General features: G+C 40.7%; 1 protein-coding gene and 1 non-coding gene across 2 annotated transcripts; one reads left to right on the top strand and one right to left on the bottom strand.

Moving 5' to 3' along the window:
• Positions 1-506: 506 nt before the first annotated feature.
• On the top strand, positions 507-578 carry trnaa-ugc (transfer RNA alanine (anticodon UGC)). Its single transcript has one exon. It is a non-coding gene; the product is annotated as a tRNA-Ala (tRNA).
• Positions 579-6536: 5958 nt separating this feature from the next.
• Positions 6537-18791, bottom strand: LOC138242523 (scavenger receptor cysteine-rich type 1 protein M130-like). The gene is made up of 9 exons (XM_069198056.1): positions 18734-18791; positions 12548-12862; positions 11854-12182; positions 10408-10717; positions 9137-9439; positions 8376-8687; positions 7468-7611; positions 6994-7092; positions 6537-6700 (listed from the first exon to the last, which is right to left on the bottom strand). Exons 1-9 carry the CDS (start codon positions 18789-18791, stop codon positions 6537-6539), a joined length of 2034 nt encoding a protein of 677 aa, XP_069054157.1.
• Between the last annotated feature and the right edge of the window lie 2086 nt (positions 18792-20877).

Raw genomic sequence — 20877 nt, 5'->3', positions numbered from 1 at the left:
TTATTTGTTCAGCTTTAACACCTGTCTGCGTTGACAAGGCATCTCAAAATGACATATTAAATTAGAACACGATCCTTCTGGTTACCATTCCTGTGGTTGGAGCGTTGTTTCACCCTTTTTCGTTCTTCTACAATATTTACAGACAGGGCTTTATCACTGGAGTTGTACAGAAGAAGTGTGCATAGGTCCATGAAAATCATCAGTACTGCTGTTGTCCTATGCATAGTTTAACCGAGAGCACTTAAAAGATGCAAAAAGCTTTCAAAGAAAACAGAATTAAAAGACAGCAGAGTAAGGAGGTAAAAAAGCACTCCCCCGTCGAGGAATTAACCACTGTCGCCCGTGTGACTGGATATAAAAATAACTGATTCGTTTTTGCCCAGTCTCTGGAAGCTTCAATGCGATTATTTTTCCTTCCTTATTTCTTCATTCCCATGAATTTACTCTGTAGTAGAGGAAACACGAAAGTGGGAAATTGCAGGCATTCTCCCTGAGCATACACCAGTGGGGATGTAGCTCAGTGGTAGAGCGCATGCTTTGCATGTATGAGGTCCCGGGTTCAATCCCTGGCAACTCCATTTGCTTTACATTATTGTGCTCACATCGCAATCTTCTGTTGAGTGAGAACTCTTTGTCAGTGTTCATAGAGAGCCAGGTTTACACAATTAAGTTCAGTCACACACAAAGTGCTACAGTGTTGCTCTGCTGTTTTAAATGTACCTCCAAAGCATTTAGTTCTGTTAACTACCAAATGATTTGAACTAATTTAACGTCATATTCAGGAAATCCAGAGAACGTCTCCACACTTGTCGTGGCTGTTGAAGAAATCACCTGTTAAATCTCACCCGGGATTTCTTGAGAAATCATTCAGCGAGTGAGTCCTCCCTCTGGACTCCGCACTAAACTGAAAGCTGCGCGAATTCCTCACTGCGTGTCCTGTACTGTTACAGGTGCTGGTGTGTAGATGTGGAGCACAGCCATAAGGACACTTTGAACTTTTTCCATATGTGAAGGAAAAGGCAAAAGAGCATGAATAGTATTAATCGTATAAAATATCCATGGTACAACTCGAGAAGTACTGAAGGACTAAACAACGACTTTTGATGATTACAAGAGATTCAAGAAACACAACCGTCCACACACGGGCTTGGATCCTGAACGCTTAAATTAAGACAAAGCGAAGGATACGAACTGTAAACTCTCTTCACGTCTTACAGTTTGTGAAATAAAAAAAAATCTTACTTTCTTAATAATTTCTTACTGCTGATAGGCGATTTATTGCATTTCAACAAAATCACAATTACAAACATTTTGGGTTAAACTGTTATTCACACACTCTAACGAAGATAAACGTTAGTGTCTTCCGGTGTGTGATCCCATTTCTAATAAGAATAAAAAATAAGTTATATAAATTGAATTGTTCTACTGTTTATACTTACATAGTCTTATTTATATTTCAGTTAAATATTTTCTTCTGTAGTAATACTAGTCTCGATTTACAATTTTTGGACATTGTGCATCTTAAATAATTTTGTTATTAGTTTCGGTTTTGGAAAATCGCGCCCAGAAGCTACCAAAACTGATAATGTTCACAAGATATGTGATGCAATAGCAGCCTTCTGGGTGGAATACAAAAAGTATTTCTTGGTATGAATCCTAGCTCATTTATAGGCGGCATTCTAGGACTTCTCGCTTCAGAAATCCTGTCAACGCATCGTACGTTTCTACTCCATCAATATCAGCAGTGTTATCACTACCAAACGCTAAGAATAGATCCTGGCAATACTTCATGAGATCTTCCTTGGAAAATTGTTTATTTTATTTTTTTTAAAATATTTTCAATACCATCCAAAAAGTCGAAAGTTTCAATTGCATGCAACTGATGAGATCTCTCTTCGATGGAAGTTATAAGTACATCCAAAACACGTTTCTTGTGGATCCAGAAGAGGATCATTATGAGGCTCAAAACATGCCTGTCTCTTCTTTTTTGAGGACGAATTGATTATTGATGTGTAATCATTGGTTCAAAACCCAAATCATCTGCTATTGCTGTTGTTTCTTTGATAGTTTCTTCAAATCCTTCAATTGATCTTCGATATCGAGGGATAATATCATACAAATTGTGGTTTTCTTTTACTCACCAATTTTATTAAACTTTCACCTTCTTTTACTGATGTCTTGCATGTATCACAAGATATAACAGTCCCCTTGCGTCCTCAGGTAAAATGTTTTAAAAAGTACAACAAAAGTACAATATACTGAATAGCATTTATGGTTAAAATGAAAGTACATACCAAGATATTAAAATACAATTGTACAGATTTGTGAAGTTTTCCACCAAATCTGCACTGTAATTTTGAATTATTATAGCTGAGAATGCAAGGTGAGTATGAAGATCAAATTCAATGAGTGAAAATGATTTTCTTGGAAGTTGCCAATGTTGGTCATTATTGATCATTCCAGGTGATATTGACTTAGGTCCTCAAATGTTTACTTGTTGTAGCTTGAAATGTGCAAAACACTCACATTTCTTTCAAATATGAAGATGTTTTACTGTATCTAGTGCTCTGTACTGGTCAATCTGGGTGCTATAAAATACCTATGGTTTGAGGTGTAGTATAAAGTGAATATTGGGGTGTCTCTAGTGCTGTGGGATGCTGCGTTTTAAATTGAGCAGCTCCTGATGGCAGGACAAGGAGTCTTAGATAGATAGATGCAATTTCTTTTCATGGGATCAATAAAGTATCTATCTTAACCTTTTGATTTGAAGGGAATGTAAATAACAGCCAGGTTGTCTCTTTGGTAGTGTTGTATCTGGCTCTGTCAACAGTGCCTTTTGCTCCTTGTGTGGATAAAATCATACTTATGAATTGATCACAAACATTTAGGCATTCTCTCCTTCTGGGGTTGATTTTATCATTGTGAGTGGCCAAAGGTTCCTTATATATTTAATTAAAAGTCTTTAATTGTACAAAATTAAGAAATTACAAATGAATGACAAAATGGTTTTAAAAAGTTTATTTTTAAAAAGGAAATGTTAAGAAAATGTCTATACATTTCTGCACATCAGAAATGTTACATTCAGAATTCTATATCAATTAATAGTTTTATTTCAGAAACATATTGTACAAGAAAAAAGACTGAGTGGAATAGGGAACTTTAAAGTCTCCCTGTTTTAAAACACAAACTGCAGGTCCTGTAGACAAAGTCAATGAGGACAGTGACTCACTGGTCAGAGCTCTCAGGTGACAGACAGTGTCAGTGTGGAAGCAGTGGAGTGAAGTGGACTCAGGTCACAGACAGTCTCAGTGCTCAGAACTGTTGTAAGACTGTGTGACTCTGTTGGTGAAGCTCTTCTGTGTCTAGACCTGCTGGAGGAGGTTCTCCCAGACAGCTCTGTCAGTCTCACAGCGCCCATCCTCTCCCTGAGAGTCATCCCCAACATCATCGTAGTCAGTCCTGTCAGGGGCAGGGGCTCCTTCTTCAGAGGGCAGTGTGGGCAGGACCCTGTCCACTCCAGGGCCAGGCTGGAGGACACCTGACAGAGAGACAGACTTGTCATGATTTGTCAAATGAGGCAGTTATTGAAATAATATTGTTACATATTAGAATTATGAAAATTGTGAATATCAAAAATGACTGAGTAGATAAATTAAAAAATAAATTAATCATAACCCCCAACTTTTAAAGATTTTGCCAACAATATTCCCAAGCATTTGGTATAGTTAAAGGCACATAAGAGATTTGTTCTTTGGAACAGCTTTATTGAAAAAAGTACAATTAGTTAAATATTTGTTATTAACAACACTACACACACGAAATTACACACAACATAAATATACAGCACGCAATTACAAATTTGCTAACAAGGTGTTTTAGACACCTACATCCTAACCACCCAGAAAATCCTCAAACTGCTACCAAGTATTCAGCTTTTACAGAAACACCTATATAAAAGAAAGAGAAACCAAACCTTCTAAACCTAAGACATTACAACCTACAGTAAAATCTCTCTTTGTGAACCCAATTGTTACAAAATGAATGGGAACCTATCTCCCTGTTCTAAAGATGCTCCCACTAGCCAGGAGAGGCACTCTTTAACTAAGGGATTCTCTAAAAAAGAAATAAAAGTTTCTAAAAACAACAGAAATGCAAGCTCTCTTTATGAGGGTCAAAGACTAAACTCCAGTCTGATCTTTCCAGTTGATCTGGACAAGTAGTAGAAGCAAGAAGTAGCTCTCGCCTTCTACCAGTCCTGGACAGTTGATTGACAATCATTTACCCAGAACTTTATGGTTGCTTTGATCTCTGAATCTCACACCTCAGCAAACATCTCCTTGCTTTGCAGCCACTAGTCATGTACTGTAATTGGAATTGGAATTGATGACATTACCCAGGTGTACCTAGATTTTTTAAAACACTTACATAGTCACAAAAGTGTAGTGAATGGGGATTTTAATTTTCTGTAACAATAAGAAATTATAGCAGTATATTTTGAGAGTACTTGTAGACTTTTAGAAACTAATCAAACATAATAATCTATAGTCTCACACATGTATTCTAACCAGACAATATACAATTTATTTATATAATCATAATTTGCATAACAAACAATAAGCATAATAGAACATACTGGATCTGAGAAGTACTCTGCTTTGATATCAATGGCTATTAGTGGACTAACAGTTATAGTATACAGAATAGATGTAACAATATTGTACTCAAAAGCGTTTAATAAGTTTTTTTAATTAAATTGTATCTTTTTGGGAGAATTGATGATTCAGTGTAGAATTCACTTATACTTATGAAGTATCAATGCTCTAAAACCACAGTGAGGAAGACCTAGTAATTTCTGAGCCTAGTAATTCTCTCTGCAGTCAGAGAACAGAATTCCTGGTCTTGCGGAATCTAAAGCTTTGTTCTGCCCAGACCTCATTCACTCATCATTAATCAGCTGCTGATCAATTTAAATCAATTTAAATCTGATTGGCTAGGTGTGTCAGTAGGTGGGTTTCAGTGACACTGATCTTTGTGATCTAACTTTGTACAATTCAGGTCACTCAGCCTTTATTGGCTGTTATTGATCCTTGTAGGACACGATAGAGTGAAGCTACCGCTACTGCAAAATGCCTGATTCCCCCCTGTCTTGGATGACAGTGCAACAGAGATGGATTACTGGAGGTTATCTCTCTCATCCCTGAACTACCTAACCCACACCGAGCCCCCTGGCTGTAGCCCCTTTTACCTGAAGTGGGGTCTTCCTCACTGCTGAACACATCACTGTACCCAGAGGGTGTCTCATCAGAGAGGAGTCTCCCTGTGAACAGAAGAGCAGGTCAGTAATGGCTCTGTCATTCTGACAGACTGGCCTGTCAGAGACCTTTTCTCTTCTAGGTAGTGTTTATTTGCAGATATGAAATTAGGTTGAGACTAATTTCTAATGACAAAGGCTACTGTGGGCTGGTACAGGGGGTACTCCTTAGTCTTATTTATAATAACTCACCTGACACAGTGTCTGGACTCTGGGGCACAGTGATGGCATCATCATAGTACTCAGGGGCCTCTTCTTTCACAGAGAACATCAGCTTTCCTAAAGCACACAGAGCACAGCTTCACTGTCACACATCAGCACACTGAGTTATCTAGAGCACAGGACTGCTGGAGCTCATCAGAACACACTGATTAACTGAACATCACACAGGATCTAAAACTCCAGGCTCTAATTCCAGGAGATCAGGGGGAACCTGATTTCCAGTCCTATTCACAACTGTAATAAATGTAAAACAATTCCTAGATTTTCAAATAAGATGTTGAAGGAAAACAGGGCAGAGAAAGTTTGGCTGTATTTGTACAGTGAGGGTGGTGATGTGAACCCTATGAGATACTGAAGAGGAGCCGGACACTGGCAGAAGTGACCCAGACTGAGTGTGCAGGGCTGAGATCACAGAGAGAGAGTCAGATTCATGTAACTGGTACAGAATAGTACAGACTCCGTATTCAGAGGCTTAGATCCAAGAAAGAGTAGAGAGATTCAGACTCTGTGGGATTGGTGCAGAGTTTCCCCATGTGATTGGACTGAAATAACCCACCTGACAAGGCATCTGGACTCTGAGGTACAGCATCATCATAGTACTCTGGGATCTCTTCTTTCAGAGAGGTTATCGAGTCTCCTGAACCACACAGAGAGACAGAGAATTTACACTTCAGGACTCAGACTTACTTTGACCATAGAGCTGCAAAGTAATTGGAAAGTGTGATTTTAAATGTTTTGTGGTGTATAGTTAAGCCAAAACTCTAGGGTCGCTGATTTATCTGATCTGAAAGGCAGCATGCTGTTCCGCAGTCTCCTTTTCTATCAAAACCAATGAGAGCAGCACCCTGTTTACCACCCCAGTATTGACCAGGTCTAGTTTTGCTCAGCATCTATGATTTGCTGAGATAATGCTAGTGTGAGGCAACACTGAAAAACAGACTTTATAAAGTATCAAACACGTGTGGTTATATTTATATAATTCAGGATTTTCTACATAAGTTCTCTAAATGTCAGCGTGGTTTGAGGTGAGAGTGAGTACTGAACTGAAGACCTCCTCACTCCCACACTGAGCCCCCTTACTTAACCTCCCCTCACCTGGTACTGGGTCTCCCTCACTGTCCTCCACATCATCATATCCAGAGGGCAGCTCATCAGAGAGGAATCTCCCTGTGAACAGGAGGACAGATCAGTATTACCTGCAGTCAGACAGCAGCCTCACTGTCCTCTACTGGAAGAGAAGCCAGTGTGTGAGTTTGTGTTTATAAGGCAGATCCAGAATCGTGCGGTGTTGATTTTCTTCACTTAGTTTGACACCAGTTGAGAAAAAACCCTACAGGTTTAAAACTAAAAAATACCCTTTTTGTCAGAAACCAGTTGAGTGAGATTTTCTACAAGTGTAAGTCCTCAGATTTTCCTTAGAGGGTGGAGACTAATCACACCTGAAGACTGTCTCCACTCACCTCTCCTGGGGGCGCTGTAGGTTCCCTCTCTGGCCAGTTTGTACTCTATTTCCTCGTAGACGGCATCATGATAGGGGGCGAGTGCTCCCTTAGATAGGGCTGTGTGAGGAAACAGACACTCAGGGTTAACATGCAGGGAGAGGAGTACAAGATAAAAAATGTCACTCCTAAACCTATTTTGGACATTTGAGCACACAAATGTTATGATTCTGGATTTGCAAATTTCCTGATATCTCCACCTGTAATTGTTGCTAATCTTTTTCAAATAATCTTTCTTAAACTTCAAATGGATTTCTCTACACTATTAAAATTGCTCACATCCAGCACACCTTTAAATTAGACAGGTTTTACCTCAGGCAATTGTGATTTTAAAGCAGGTTTATTCCTCAAGGTAATTATGTAAATATAAGTTCCATGTGAGTGACAGAACTGACCACTAGAGGTCACTATGTGGATGGAGAGTTCCCTCCCTACCTTTCCTCAGATTCCTGTTCTGGATCAGCTGCCCCACTAACAGGGCCAGCACCACGAAGAGCAGAGCCCCCAGCAGCAGGAGGACCAGGGGCGAGGCAGACAGGCCTCCCAGTGGCTGTGTCTGGGGTGTTGTCCTGGTTCTGCCTGAGAGAGGGGGAGACAATGGATGAACAGGGATCAGGAGAGGTGCTCTTGGGCTTATATACACTTCGACACATGTCCTGTTCTCCTCCTGTTCCGATATGTGGCTCTCATGGCTTCAGGGTGAACCCAAGATCAATGAAGAACAGTTAAGGATTCCCAATCTAACCCATCAGGACTGTCACTAAATCAGTGTGGAAAGAGAGGACACTAGCACAAGATCTACACTGGAAATCTGAAAACACTGATCTTCACTCTGAGAGAGGAGAGGAGACACTACAACAACACTGGGAATCTGAAGAGACACTGATCTTCACACTTAAGGAGGAGAGGAGACACTACAGCTACACTGGGAATCTGAAGAGACAGAAAGACAGGAGTTATCAATGACAAGGAAGATTTCTGTTCACCTGTAGCTGTTGCTGGACTGGCTGTTGTCTCTGACAAACCTGTAAAAGAGATAGGAGAACTGTCATTATTTTGCCTTTGGTTTTACAGCAGGTTGAATCCACAGTGGTCTTAAAAAGAAAATCTTTACATTTGTTCCTTGAGGTCAAATCTAGGATTGCTGGATGAATGGTGTCTTGCTCAGAATTAAAGCCTAGTGTTGTTCACATACACAGGGCTACAAAACATCCCAATCTTGTGACTGATGATCTTAGTTGGTTCAGTTAGATATTAAGCAGTGATAGAGTATGGGTAACATCAGTCTAACTTCTCCATTGATCTGCTACCTTGTTCATCTACAGTTCTAAGACTCTCCTCACCTGTACAGGTTACCCCTGCATCCTCCTTGTGTCGACAGTCGCTCTGATTCAGTCCAGAGTGACAGCAGTCCCACAGGTGAAGTTCACTGCCTGTGCAGTTCACCTCGTCCAGCCAGATGGTGCCAATCCCTGGTCCGAATGAGGCCTCTATTGCTGCACTCACTGCGTCTCCACAGCCCAGCTGTCTGCAGACCACCTGGGCATCCTGCAGGTCCCAGGAGTCGTCACAGACTGTCCCCCAGGAGCCCTCGTACCGCAGCTCCACCCTGCCTGAGCAGTTAGTGTCTCCTGCCAGGCGCAGAGCCAGTGGGACTGAAAGTCAACAGAAAGTTTACCGAGTGTCATCAGATCTGTGACTGTAGAAGAGAGCAGTGAGGTTACTGAGTGTCATTAGATCTGTGACTGTAGACGAGAGCAGAGAGCTTACTGAGTGTCTTCAGCTCAGTGACTGTAGTAGAGATCAGTGAGGTACTGAGTGGCTCTAGAAGAGAGCTGTATGGTTACTGTTCCTCAGCTCAGGGCTGCAGTGTCTCTGACTGTTTTACACACTGAACTCACCTGGGCAGTACAGCTGAGGCTGCTCTTCCTGAGGGGCTGGAGTGCTTCTGTCAGCTTCTTTTCTAGGACCTTCAAAGATTAATAATAATTATTTAATTTTATACATGTTTGGATATAAATTACTAAGAATTCAGTTTAAAGATTTTGTCTGTTCTAAATATGGCAAAACACTAATTTACAGAGCATTACTCTTCCCTCTGTACCTGAGCAGGTGATATAAGCCACTTCTCGGTCTGTGCAGTCATTCTGACCCCAGGGGGAGGAGGGACACTGCCACAGGGTGGAGTCGTGTTTGCGACAGGAGACAAAGTCCAGCCATCTGGGATCAGGGCTCAGCCTGGAGTTTGTCTCTCTGACGGTGCCCTTGTCTCCACAGCCCAGCTGTTTACAGACCAGTGCAGCTGTAGTGTCTGTCATGCTGTTGGCACAGATGCTGCCCCAGGTGCCATTGTAGTAAACCTCTGCCTGTCCTGAACAGCCTGCAGACAGTCTCAGGAGAGTGTGATCTGTCAAGACAGCAGGGAAAGTCAAAGGAAACAAACCCTGACAAGACAGCCCAACGTTTCAATCTGAACTGGTAAGAAACAACCAGCAAACAATGTGAACAGCAACCAGTCTCATTTCCCGTACTAATCCAGTTATAACTGACTCACGTAATGAAACAAGGACAGCTGTACAATAACACAGTTGACATGAAGGTGACAGGCAGGACTGTGTGGTTCTGTTCATTCAGAACCTGGACAGTGCATCACACAGAACTTTAAAATCCCATTACATGATCAGGTTCTGACCCAAAACATCATTCTGATCAGCTTGGCTATTCAGCAGCAGCACAACTAAGAGACTGAGGCATGAAAGTAGAACTCTTGGCTCAGGATGAGCGGTGCAGCGTTATGAATGGAGAAAACGTGGCTCAGGGTGACATTTAACACTGTGTGGGTCATCAGGATCTGACCAGAAGCCATTCTTGGAACAAATCAAAATGAAACATTTGAGGCAGAAAATCGTGAAAGATAATGGCCAAGACAAATACACCCAAACAGACAACAGGTCTTATTGATGTGAGAAGTTTAAAGTTTGGACCCTAGATTTTACTGGAGGACTGAGATGAATATATCCCCATTCTCTAGTGGAGGGGAATTTCTCTTGAGTTTCTTTCTCTCTTTATTTATTTTTGCTGGGATGTGAATATGTGCATTCACAACTGTATCATAAATATAAATATTTATTTTAAAATTAATTCTGCATCCAGCTCAGTCTTTTCCTCAACAAGATGCATTTAAGCACTCCAGATGCAAACCATATCCACAATGTGGAATTCCAGTATGTGGATTATTTTATTTAGTTAACTTACTGAACACAAGATTCTCACATTCTCACAAGTCAAACATATTTAGGCACTCTAGACGCAAGCCATATCCACAATGTGGGATTAAAGAATCTGAATCATTGTAATTTTAATTATCTCCCCTACCTGAACACAGGATTCTCACATCCTCCTTGTGTCCACAGTCATGCCGTCCCCACCCTGCTGAGGGACACTCCCACAGAGACGACTCGTTCCCCAGACAGCCCACCTCGTCCAGCCAGATGGGTCCAGTTCCCTGGCTGAAGGAGGCCGGAACTGGGGCACTGAGGGCAGTCCCACACTGGAGCTGTCTGCACACCACCTGAGAGTCTGCCAGGTCCCAGGAGTCATCGCAGACTGTCCCCCAGGAACCATTGTGATATACCTCCAGCCTCCCAGCACAGTCACCTCCTGCACCAACCAGCCTGAGGGACAGCTGATCTAGGAGCAGAGAATTAGAGGTTAGGGGTCCGGAGGTCAGTGCAGTACTAAGAGATCACCATGACCTGCTGTTACAAGTTGAAGATTATCTCGGCCCACTAGGCACAGCAGATACAGTTCAAGTACAATGTTTCTTGACTTTTGATTAATTTAATATATACTTATTGTAACAGATTGTTCATAAGCAGTATACCAGATAAGTTACTTTTCTGACCCACTGCTGGGCACAGAGACAATAGCTCCACCGGTGACAAATTGCAGTATTCAGATAGATGCGTTTGCTGTAGATCCCAAAGACCCTAGTGTGTTTGTGACACACAGAAAAAACTGCACACACACAGCTGTTGCCTCACTGACTGATCTGGGATTCCACTGAGCAACAGAGACATCAACACACACTGAGAGCCCTGGAGATACAGAACAGGGGCTAATTCATACCTGGTGTTTTGGAAAAGGGAACAGCTGAAGAAGGGAAACCTGTGAAACAAACAGAGAGAGAGAAAACAGACTGTGAACCGTGTGTGAGAGGTGCAGTTTAGCACCAGAAATAAAACTAGAATTAAAACAGCCCTGATGTGATTAAGACAGTCTTCAATCTCTCTTTACCTGCTCCAGGTGAATCTCTGGTCATATTTGAGTCTGTAAAACAGAAGAAAGGAGCTCATTTCTGTCCATAGGAGTGATGTTTCACCAGTGCAGGGTCAGCTGTGTGTGGGGCTCAACTGTACATAACATCTGTAATTATTGACTTTCTGAGACTCACTTTTTTTTCAGCCTCCTGTTAAATAGGGCTCCATTAATTAAACTAATTAAACAGTTCAGGTGTTAATTACGGGATATTGAGATCCAATACTTTTATTTCATTTTTAGGACAGTGATCTCAATATAAATGTAAAACAGATTTTTGTCCACAGTGAATTGTTGTACCTAATCATCTGAAAAAAAATGACAATGAAAATGATTACCCCTTTAGTTAATATTTGAGTTATATATGATATGATTCAAATACGCTCACATGCTTTAAGGAATATATTTTAACTGGCAGCGTGTAATAGAGCAGGTATTCAATAAATCATGAAGACAGTGTGCTGCTGTGTGTAAGCAAAGAGGGTGTCACTATGTTTTAAACACCCAATTCTCACCAGAGCAGATGACTCCTGCGTCCTGTCCATGAGAGCACACTGCTCTCCCCCATGTAGAGACAGCACAGTGTGAGAGATGGCTCTCATTGCCCCGGCACTCAAACACATCAGCCCATACTGGTCCACTGCCCTGTCCAAACCAGGCCTGTCCTGGTGCTGCTACAGCCTCCCCACAGCCCAGCTGCTGGCAGAGAACACTGGCGTCTGTCAGGTCCCAGTACAGGTCACACACTGTCCCCCAGTCCCTGAAGAGCCACTGTAACTCCACTCGGCCAGAGCAGGAGTCAGAGCCATTCACCAGCCTGAACCCTGTGTATCCTGCAGATAGGACAGGGGAGAGAGCAGAGGCCCAGCTTCACAACATAACAACCAGCAATTACCTTCAATGGCATCTTCAAGTATACTTACAATACTGAGCTTTAAATTACTGTCATATAAGTATCTCACTAACGTGTTACTGTTCAATCCAATTCAATCTGAAATACTTTCTTCATCAGCAAGGCTGGTAATTTATGGTTTAATTAAGTTACTGTTGATCAGAAGATCATCGTATTGAGTTTTCATGGTTAAACACCAATCCCCAGTATTGAATCAGAGCTATAGCAACACTTATTTGTTTCTCTTCTAAGCTTCAGTTTTGAGCTCCATTAAAAACAAAATGAAATGAATTATCCCCCTCTTACCAAAACACTCCAGTCCCACATCGTTCTCATGGGTGCAGCTCTGTGTCTTTGTGGAGGACTTTGGACAGAAGGACAGGTGCGATTCACTTCCCCGGCACTGAAACTCCTCTGTCCAGACCTGTCCCTCCCCCTTCCCGAAATGAGCCCCCTTCAGCACCTGTGAGGGAACCCCACAGTCCAGCTCTCGACAGACAACTTCTGCGTCCTGCCAGTCGAAGTCAGAGTCACACACTGAGCCCCAGGTCTCTCCGTGCTGCACTTCCAGTCTCCCAGAGCAGAGATCACTGCCTCCAACCAGCCTGACCCCTCGATGAGCTGGAATATCAGAACAATAACAGAGATCACTGTCCCTGACCTTTCTGACAACTCAATGAGGTGGAATATCAGAATAATAACAGAGATCACTGCCCCTGACCAGTCTGACCCCTCAATGATCTGGAATATCAGAACAATAACAGAGATCACTGTCCCTGACCACTCGATATGCTTGAATATAAGAAAAGATAGGAAGAGAGAGCAGGAATAGAGAGTGAGTATTCATTATTTGAACAAAATTGTGAGGAATTCTAAAGAATACTAAAACTATACACTGTTTTGGAATTTTGGGAAATTGCTCAGCTAAAAATAAATCTGTAAATTATCAAGCACACATTCACTGCAGATCAAGTCACTGTCACAGAAACACTGAGAGATCAATGAAAAATAATTAAAATGACCAGAACCTCTGGACACCCCACTGTGTCATAGGAGCTGACATCCTAGAACTCTGGGCTTCAAAGTGGGAATTTTGGTTGTGAAACACAAGTGATTGACCTGCAGATATCTGAGACCCTGAACCAAGATGAAGAACACATTCTACCACAAAGCAGAAATGAACACTTACATATAAAAAATAAAGGGAATTGGATTCAAAAATTGTAAATTATTTTTAATAAAGTTGTTTTAGACATCACATCCAAAGTGGTGCAGAGGTTATAGAAAACCAAGCCTAACACACCCAGGTAGTGCCTGACCAGCCCCCTGACAAAAACTCTAAACAGGACTGTCACAACCAGGCACTACTGGGGCAGAGCTGTCTGACCTGGGCACTGACAGATACACTGGACAAGACCAGGACTGTCACAGCCTGGCACTGCTGGAGCAGGACTGTCTGACCTGGGCGCTGACACACACTCTGGGCAAGACCAGGACTGTCACATGCTGGCACTGCTGGAGCAGGACTGTCTGACCTGGGCACTGACAGACACTCTGGACAAGACAAGGACTGTCACAGCCTGGAACTGCTGGAGCAGGACTGTCTGACCTGGGGAGACTGTCTGACCTGTCTCGTCCAGACACACACTCTGGACGAGACCAGGACTGTTACAGCCTAGCACTGCTGGAGCAGGACTGTCTGACACTCTGGACAAGACCAGGACTGTCACAGGCTGGCACTGCTGGAGCAGGACTGACTGACCTGGGTACTGACATTTGTTATTATTCTAGTTAAATTATTCTGTATAAAAGATATTCAGCAACCAAACCGTTGAGTGTCATTGATTACATTCTTCCTCTTTTTAGTGTACTGAACACAATTTATCAGCAAAAATGACATTATAAGTTTAAGAACCCAACAAAAACAAGTATCAGTTATATTTCATGTAAACACAATTGTGCTCTGTTGATAATTATGATACCAATTGAAGGAAATTGTGAAATTCGTAATCATATATGTTATCATATTTATTTAAACATTTTAGGTAAACATGAAATGGCTCATCCTACCTGAGCAAATCACTCCTGAATCTTCAGAATGATAGCATCCTGCTGATCTTGGAGAGCCACAGGCCTTCACTGCAGCCTCTGAGCCTCTACAGCTCAAATGCCTGATGTTTCCAGTGCCTGCTCCAAAGTGAGCTTCTCCTGGTGCTGAAACAGCTGATCCACAGCCCAGCTGTCTGCACACCACTGTAGCATCATCAAGATCCCATTCATCATCACACACTGTCCCCCACTGTCCCCTGTGATACACCTCCACTCTCCCCTCACAGGGACTGGCACCATTCACCAGCCTCACATCAGCACTGCCTGCAGAGAGAGGGGAGGGTTTTAACTCTAGTCTCCATGTTTGTTGAACAGTTAATACAATAATTCATTAAGTAATACATTAGTTCCTCAGTCAAAAAACATACTCAACCAAAAAAAGAGGAAAATAATTTTCTAAGCTTTTCTTTATATATTCAGTACCTACAGATTACTTACAGTAAATGTCAGATTAATTCTCAAATTCCCATTTCACCTCACAAAAAACAATACCCACCTTTTGAAAAATGACTTATGAATCAATCAATAAAAACTAAATAACACCGAGTCTAGAAGAAATCAGTACCTAGAATATTACTACAATGTGACAAGAAAAAGCCAGTTTTCCCTATTTTTACAGCTCTTCAAGGTATCCAAAAGGAAATTTGCAATTTTCACTCTTTCTTTTTTTGTACTTTACAACAAACATGCACACAGTATCATTAAACAAAGTGACAACATGGAGAAAAGGTCATTTAGAACAGAGAAGAGAAGCTGCAGTCTTGAATTATGAATCAGTGCAATACAGTCTCTCTACTCTGACACAATAGACATGAGTCTGTCAAACGAGACTGAAACATCCATAGAAAAGATTCATCCACTTTCCACTGGATGTAGATCACTCACTTTTTACTGGAGATCAACCACTATCTACTGGATAGCACTCAGTCAACATTGTAGATCACCCACTCTACACCAGAGGTTACCCACTCTTCACTCTCAGTGTAGATCATTCACTTTCCACTGTGGATCACACAGTCTACAGCAGAGACTGTCTACTGACTGTAAAGACTGCATGACTTCAGAGGGCTTTGACTTGTGTGTGTGTTTTCAAAGCTATGGTCATTACAATAGTTAGTGGCTTCAACGACTGTGGTTCTAAGTTTCTGGATGCTTTGGTCACTATTGTTGGTGGAGGCTGTAATGACTGTGTTCATGGAAGTTAATGACAGTTTTCCCGTGTTTCTGAGAGGTGTCATTACTACATTGGACAGTAGCTTTACTATATTTCTGATTTTCCGGGTGCTGTGGTGACTGTGATGGTTACTGACTTTAATGACTGTATGACTTCAGAGGGTTTGGACTTGCATGCACAGTGAATATCAAAAGTCTATACACCCTTATTGAAATTTCAGATCTTGTTGATGTAAAGGCTGAAATCAAGACAAATCATGTCAGACCTTTTATCACCTTTAATAATATCTTGTAATCAAAAATATTTAAGTGCAAAACAAATTGATTATTTTTAGGAAAAATAATTAAAATGAAAATATTCAGTATAGTGGTCAAGAAGTAGTCAGTGTCTGCAATGACTTTGTTCCTGGGATTCTGGGACCTATGGTCACTGCAGTGGAGGGTGTATGACTTCAGATAAGTAATTTGTGTCTGTGTGTTTCTGAAGGCTGTGGTCACTACAGTTTTTAATGACTGGGACTCTGGGAGCTACTTTCACTGTAGAGGAAAGTAACTGCAATGACTGCATGACTTCAGAGGGTTCGGACATATGTTTCTGGGAGCTGTGGCCACTATAATGCATCGTGCCTGGAATGACTGACACATCAGAGGTCTGGGGTCACTGCAGTGGTGGGTGTTTTACAGGTGCTTCACATGTTCACATGTTTCTAGCCTTTACCTGTCAACATATATATTTAACACACGTTTGACTTATTAAATTATATTGAAGCACATTATTTTTCACAAGTACAGGATAGGTTTAACACAGACACAGATACTGACACTTATTATATTATTGTGGTGTCCTGAGAAACTGCTCAAAACTCAACTGCTGGGTTATGAATCTCTAAGTGCTTGCCTATTTAATATTTCAAGACTTAGTTTATGTGTTATTGTGTGATAAAGTAATAATTAATTTAATTTGTATTACCCATACTTAAATATGTGTATTTGATTATATACCTCCAATAAACCAATAAACATCTTATTAAACCTTCACAATATACAAAAAATATTCCATCATTTTGTAACTAAGACAACAACTAAGAACATAAAAGAAATAATTTGGTTGTGAAGTAGCACTCAAATCCTGTATAAACTTAACACGACTTCTTATAGTTTTTAAATTCTTGTTGTAATGTCACAATGTCCTTTAGCTGTTAAATTATTGCTGTTACACCTCAGTCAATATTTCCCAATAATAATAATAATAATAATTCTCACAATTGATCTTAAATTCTGCATTTTCTGTTTGATAAAGCAATACAGAATGTAACCATTATCGGCCTGTCCTGCTCAATGTCAAAACACAGCAAACTTGGTCTATAGGAACCAGATAATGATAACATCAATTTTATTTTAACACTTTAAAAACTACAAGAGCCAATTGTCCTATGGCTTCAGTGTTTTACATTTTCAGAACCCAATTGTATCTCTTTAAAATGCAGATAGGTAACCCATAATTACCTATCATAAAGGAACACCATTTCTTATAACACCAAAATTAAATACATGGTTTTACTGTAACTGAATCTCGCAGGGCTTAATGACAGAAACCTGGACTGTCTGAACACACAAGCGATACAGTGGCACCATTAAAAATCCAGTGTAAACTTACTGTATACCTATTAATACATTAGTATTTAATAATAAAATACCAGTGTCTCAATAATCCTCCTGTTAGTTAATAACACGCTTATCACTATGAATACATCAGTATGTAATAATTAATTATCAGTCTATCAGACTCAATAATACTTTGGTCTATAATTACACATATTTCTATTAATACATCACTCTGTAATAATAAAATATTAGTCTCAATAAAATTCCAGTCTTTAATAACACAATTCTATTAATACATCAGACTGTAATAATAATTGTGTCTCAGAAATGTACTAGTATTTAACAATACACTTACCTCTATTAATGCATCAGGCTTTTAATTATTATTTTAATTATTTCTTTTAATTATTTCTATGAATACACCATTCCCTAATAATAAAATGTCAGTCTCAATAATACTTCAGTCATTAATAACACACTGATTTCTATTCATACATTAGTCTGTAATAACAAAATAATAAATATTGATTTTAATTAATAAAATAACAATAAAAATACTTACTAAAATAAAATCACTGTGCTCGTTATTTCCAAATCACAATATTATATTATTATAGATACTTTTTTGTCTTCATTTTTTTCTATGTCTAAGAAATAGCTTACATTTTTTTTTATGGTGACAGATTAGGAGTTGTAAATACTTATATAGATAGTATATATATTTTATATATCAAATATTTTAGAAAGTATCAATAAAGTCCGATGATAACCAGCCTCTGCTATAGATTGATAACTTTTAAGTAACAGAACCCAGTCCTGTATCCCTAACCCTGTCCTCAGGGTGTGTAATAGCTTAGGAATGTTTATAACACTGATGGCAACATCTTAAAATAATGTTTACAGACAATTATACAGTAGATATCAACTGAAGTGTGAGCTATAAGGAATTATTTTATTAGTACTGCTTTTAAAAAAAATGAAAATTGTTCAGGCACTTTTTTATTATTCACATACTCAGAAATAAACAATTATGACAATTTTGTTACACAGAAAGCTTAATTTTAAAAAGAATGTTAACATTTTTCAACCCAAGCTCATTTTCAATTTAGATTTGTGTTTTTCATTTAAAACTTTGTTTTATGTCAGAAAATCAGATGATGTAAAATTATTATTAATGAATTAGCTTTTGAACACTAGCAATTAATTCTTCCTGACTCATAGAACCCCTAAAATGCAGTTATAATAAATTTGGACAAATACCCAGAAACCTGAATTTAAAATAAAACATTAACATATCTAAGCCTATATTTTTCTAAAGAAGTTATAATAGAACATTAATATTTTTCAAGCCAATCTCATTTCAAAATACTTTTTTATCCTTTTTTCATCCAAACTTTAATTTCAGTTGTTGTGTGTCTAGACAGAAGAAGACTCAACATAAAATACAGTTATAATATTTTTGATGAATATCCCAACAAAGCTGAATGTAAAATAAACATTTAAAAAATGTTCAACCCACTTATTGCTCCATTTCCATCCAAACTTTACTTAATTTAATTCCAGTTGTTGTCTGTCTGTCTGGACAGGAGAAGACTGGTCACTTACTGGCTGAGCTGTGCAGCACCAGGACAGCGAGAGAGAAGATGGACAGGCAGCTCTCCATTGTCATCAGGACAGAGCGCAGCTGAGACCCCTGTCTTCACCCCTGAGCCCACAGGGCAACTGAGCTGCTGCTCCACACCCCGGACCCCCAGTAACAACACAGCCCCCCGCCCCGCCAATCACACACAGCACTGCCTTTTCAGACTGATAGCAGGAACCTCTCACACAGGCGGGATGGCCAATCACACAGGGCCCTTTCAGTCTTCTCCATATATATCAGAGACACATCACTGTTTCCTCTCCCTGAAGACACTCCCAGCAGTGCGGAGGAGAGGAGAGACAGGAGCAGCTCTGTGTCTCACTGGAGGAAACACAGATACAGATACAGACAGCAGGGCTGCAGGTGCTGCAGGGGCAGGAAGAGATCAGATATTAAACTAAAAAAATTGTAGACAAGTATTATATTTTTAAATTATTATCAAGATAATTAATTATGTATATACGGTCTTGTAATTCTTGCTGTCTGTATCAGGAAGTGTCTAGTGACTGGTGTCCAGAATGTGGTCCTGTCCTGCTGTCTGTGTCAGGCAGTCTCCAGTGACTGGTGTCCTGAATAATGTCCTGTGTGCCTTGCTGTCTGTGTTAGGCAGTGTCCAGTGACTAGTGTCCTGCAGTGAGTCACAGAGTTGTCGTGTCTCCAGACAGTAATGTCTTCTGGTCATGGTCAAGGGCAGTGTGAGGAGAGCCTGTGCTCAAGGTGGCAGTGAGGTCATTCAGGTCAGCACAGGAATACAGAGACAAGGTGGACTGAATAAGAACTGGCTGTCCTGTGACTGTGATCAATAATTTAAATGAAAAAAAAGCCCAGCAGTGATTGTCCCCTCTGTACTGAGCCTGGTGGACAGCAGCTCTTCCAGTTGAGTCCCTCAGACCCTGAGTCTGTCCCTGTGCAGCTCCAGTCCACACAGATGTTCCAGCCACTCCAGCTGTGGCCCCAGTGTCTCTCTGTGTGGGGCTGACTGTGAGACTGAGACTCTCTAACAGCACAGTGGAGCTGAACTGATACTGATACACCCCCAGGCTGAACAGAGTGAGGACTCAGGTCACTTCCTCCTCCTTATTCTTATAGGTAGTAGAAGCAGTAGCAGTAGGAGGAGCAGTAAAATATTAATAGTAGGTATTAATAGTAATAGTGGGTAGCAGCAGTATCAGTGGCAGTAGTAGCTGTAGTAACAGTAGTAGAAGCATTAGCAGTAGTAACAGTAGTAGTATTGGTAGTTATGCTATATTTTAACTCTTTAGTTCAACAATATAGCGTATGTGTTGCAGCTTCAGCAGAAGAGTAGGAGACAGTTTCAAAGTTGGAAAAACAGCTAAATGAAAAATCAGTCCTTGTTACAACACCCAGTGAGAACACAGCCCACCTCCTCCTTATTAATAGTAGTAGAAGTAGCAGTGGCAGCAGTAGTAACAGTAACAGTAGTACCTGCAGCAGTGGCAACAGTAGTACTAGTAGCTTTAGTAGCATTAGTAGTAGCAGTAAAATATTACTAGTTGCACTTGTATCAGTAGCAGCGATAGTAGGAGCTGTGATTTAAGGCACCAATTAAAACAATTCCTACAAAGACATGACAACATATTTTTAGAAAGGGACATATTATCTTCAGTAAAACTGCACTATCTCTTCACTTCCCTGTCTTTAGGAAATGGGCCTGTTTCGTCAGAGCTTTACCGGAACTGCAGGTCAGACTCTGCAGTGAGTCTGTGGTTTGTTCTGTGATGTGCAGTGCAGTGTGATGAGGCAGCTGAGAGCTGAACTGTACAGGAAGACACACAGGAGAGTCCAGTGTTCAGAGCTCTAGTGCTGTACAGAGACACACACAGGGACTCCAGTCAGAGCTCTATTACTGTACAGTGAGGCACACAGGGGATCCCAGTGTTCAGAGCACTACAGGGTGACAGGTCTTCTCCCTACACAGCTGTCTCAGTGTCTCTCAGGGCTGAACAGGACGGGCTGTTCTTATCAGAATGGAGGCTGACTCTCAGAGCTCCAGTGTCAATATGAGGAGAAGCTCTCAGACCTGACTGCTGCCAGAGCCTCTGAGCCTGAGTGGCCATGAGCCCTGAGCTCCTCAGCAGCTGAGAAA

The sequence above is a fragment of the Lepisosteus oculatus genome, chromosome 14, assembly GCF_040954835.1.
Source record: "Lepisosteus oculatus isolate fLepOcu1 chromosome 14, fLepOcu1.hap2, whole genome shotgun sequence".
Lineage (NCBI taxonomy): Eukaryota > Metazoa > Chordata > Actinopteri > Semionotiformes > Lepisosteidae > Lepisosteus > Lepisosteus oculatus.
Note: the sequence above shows the minus strand (reverse complement) of the source record. Positions and strands in the feature narration are given on the sequence as shown.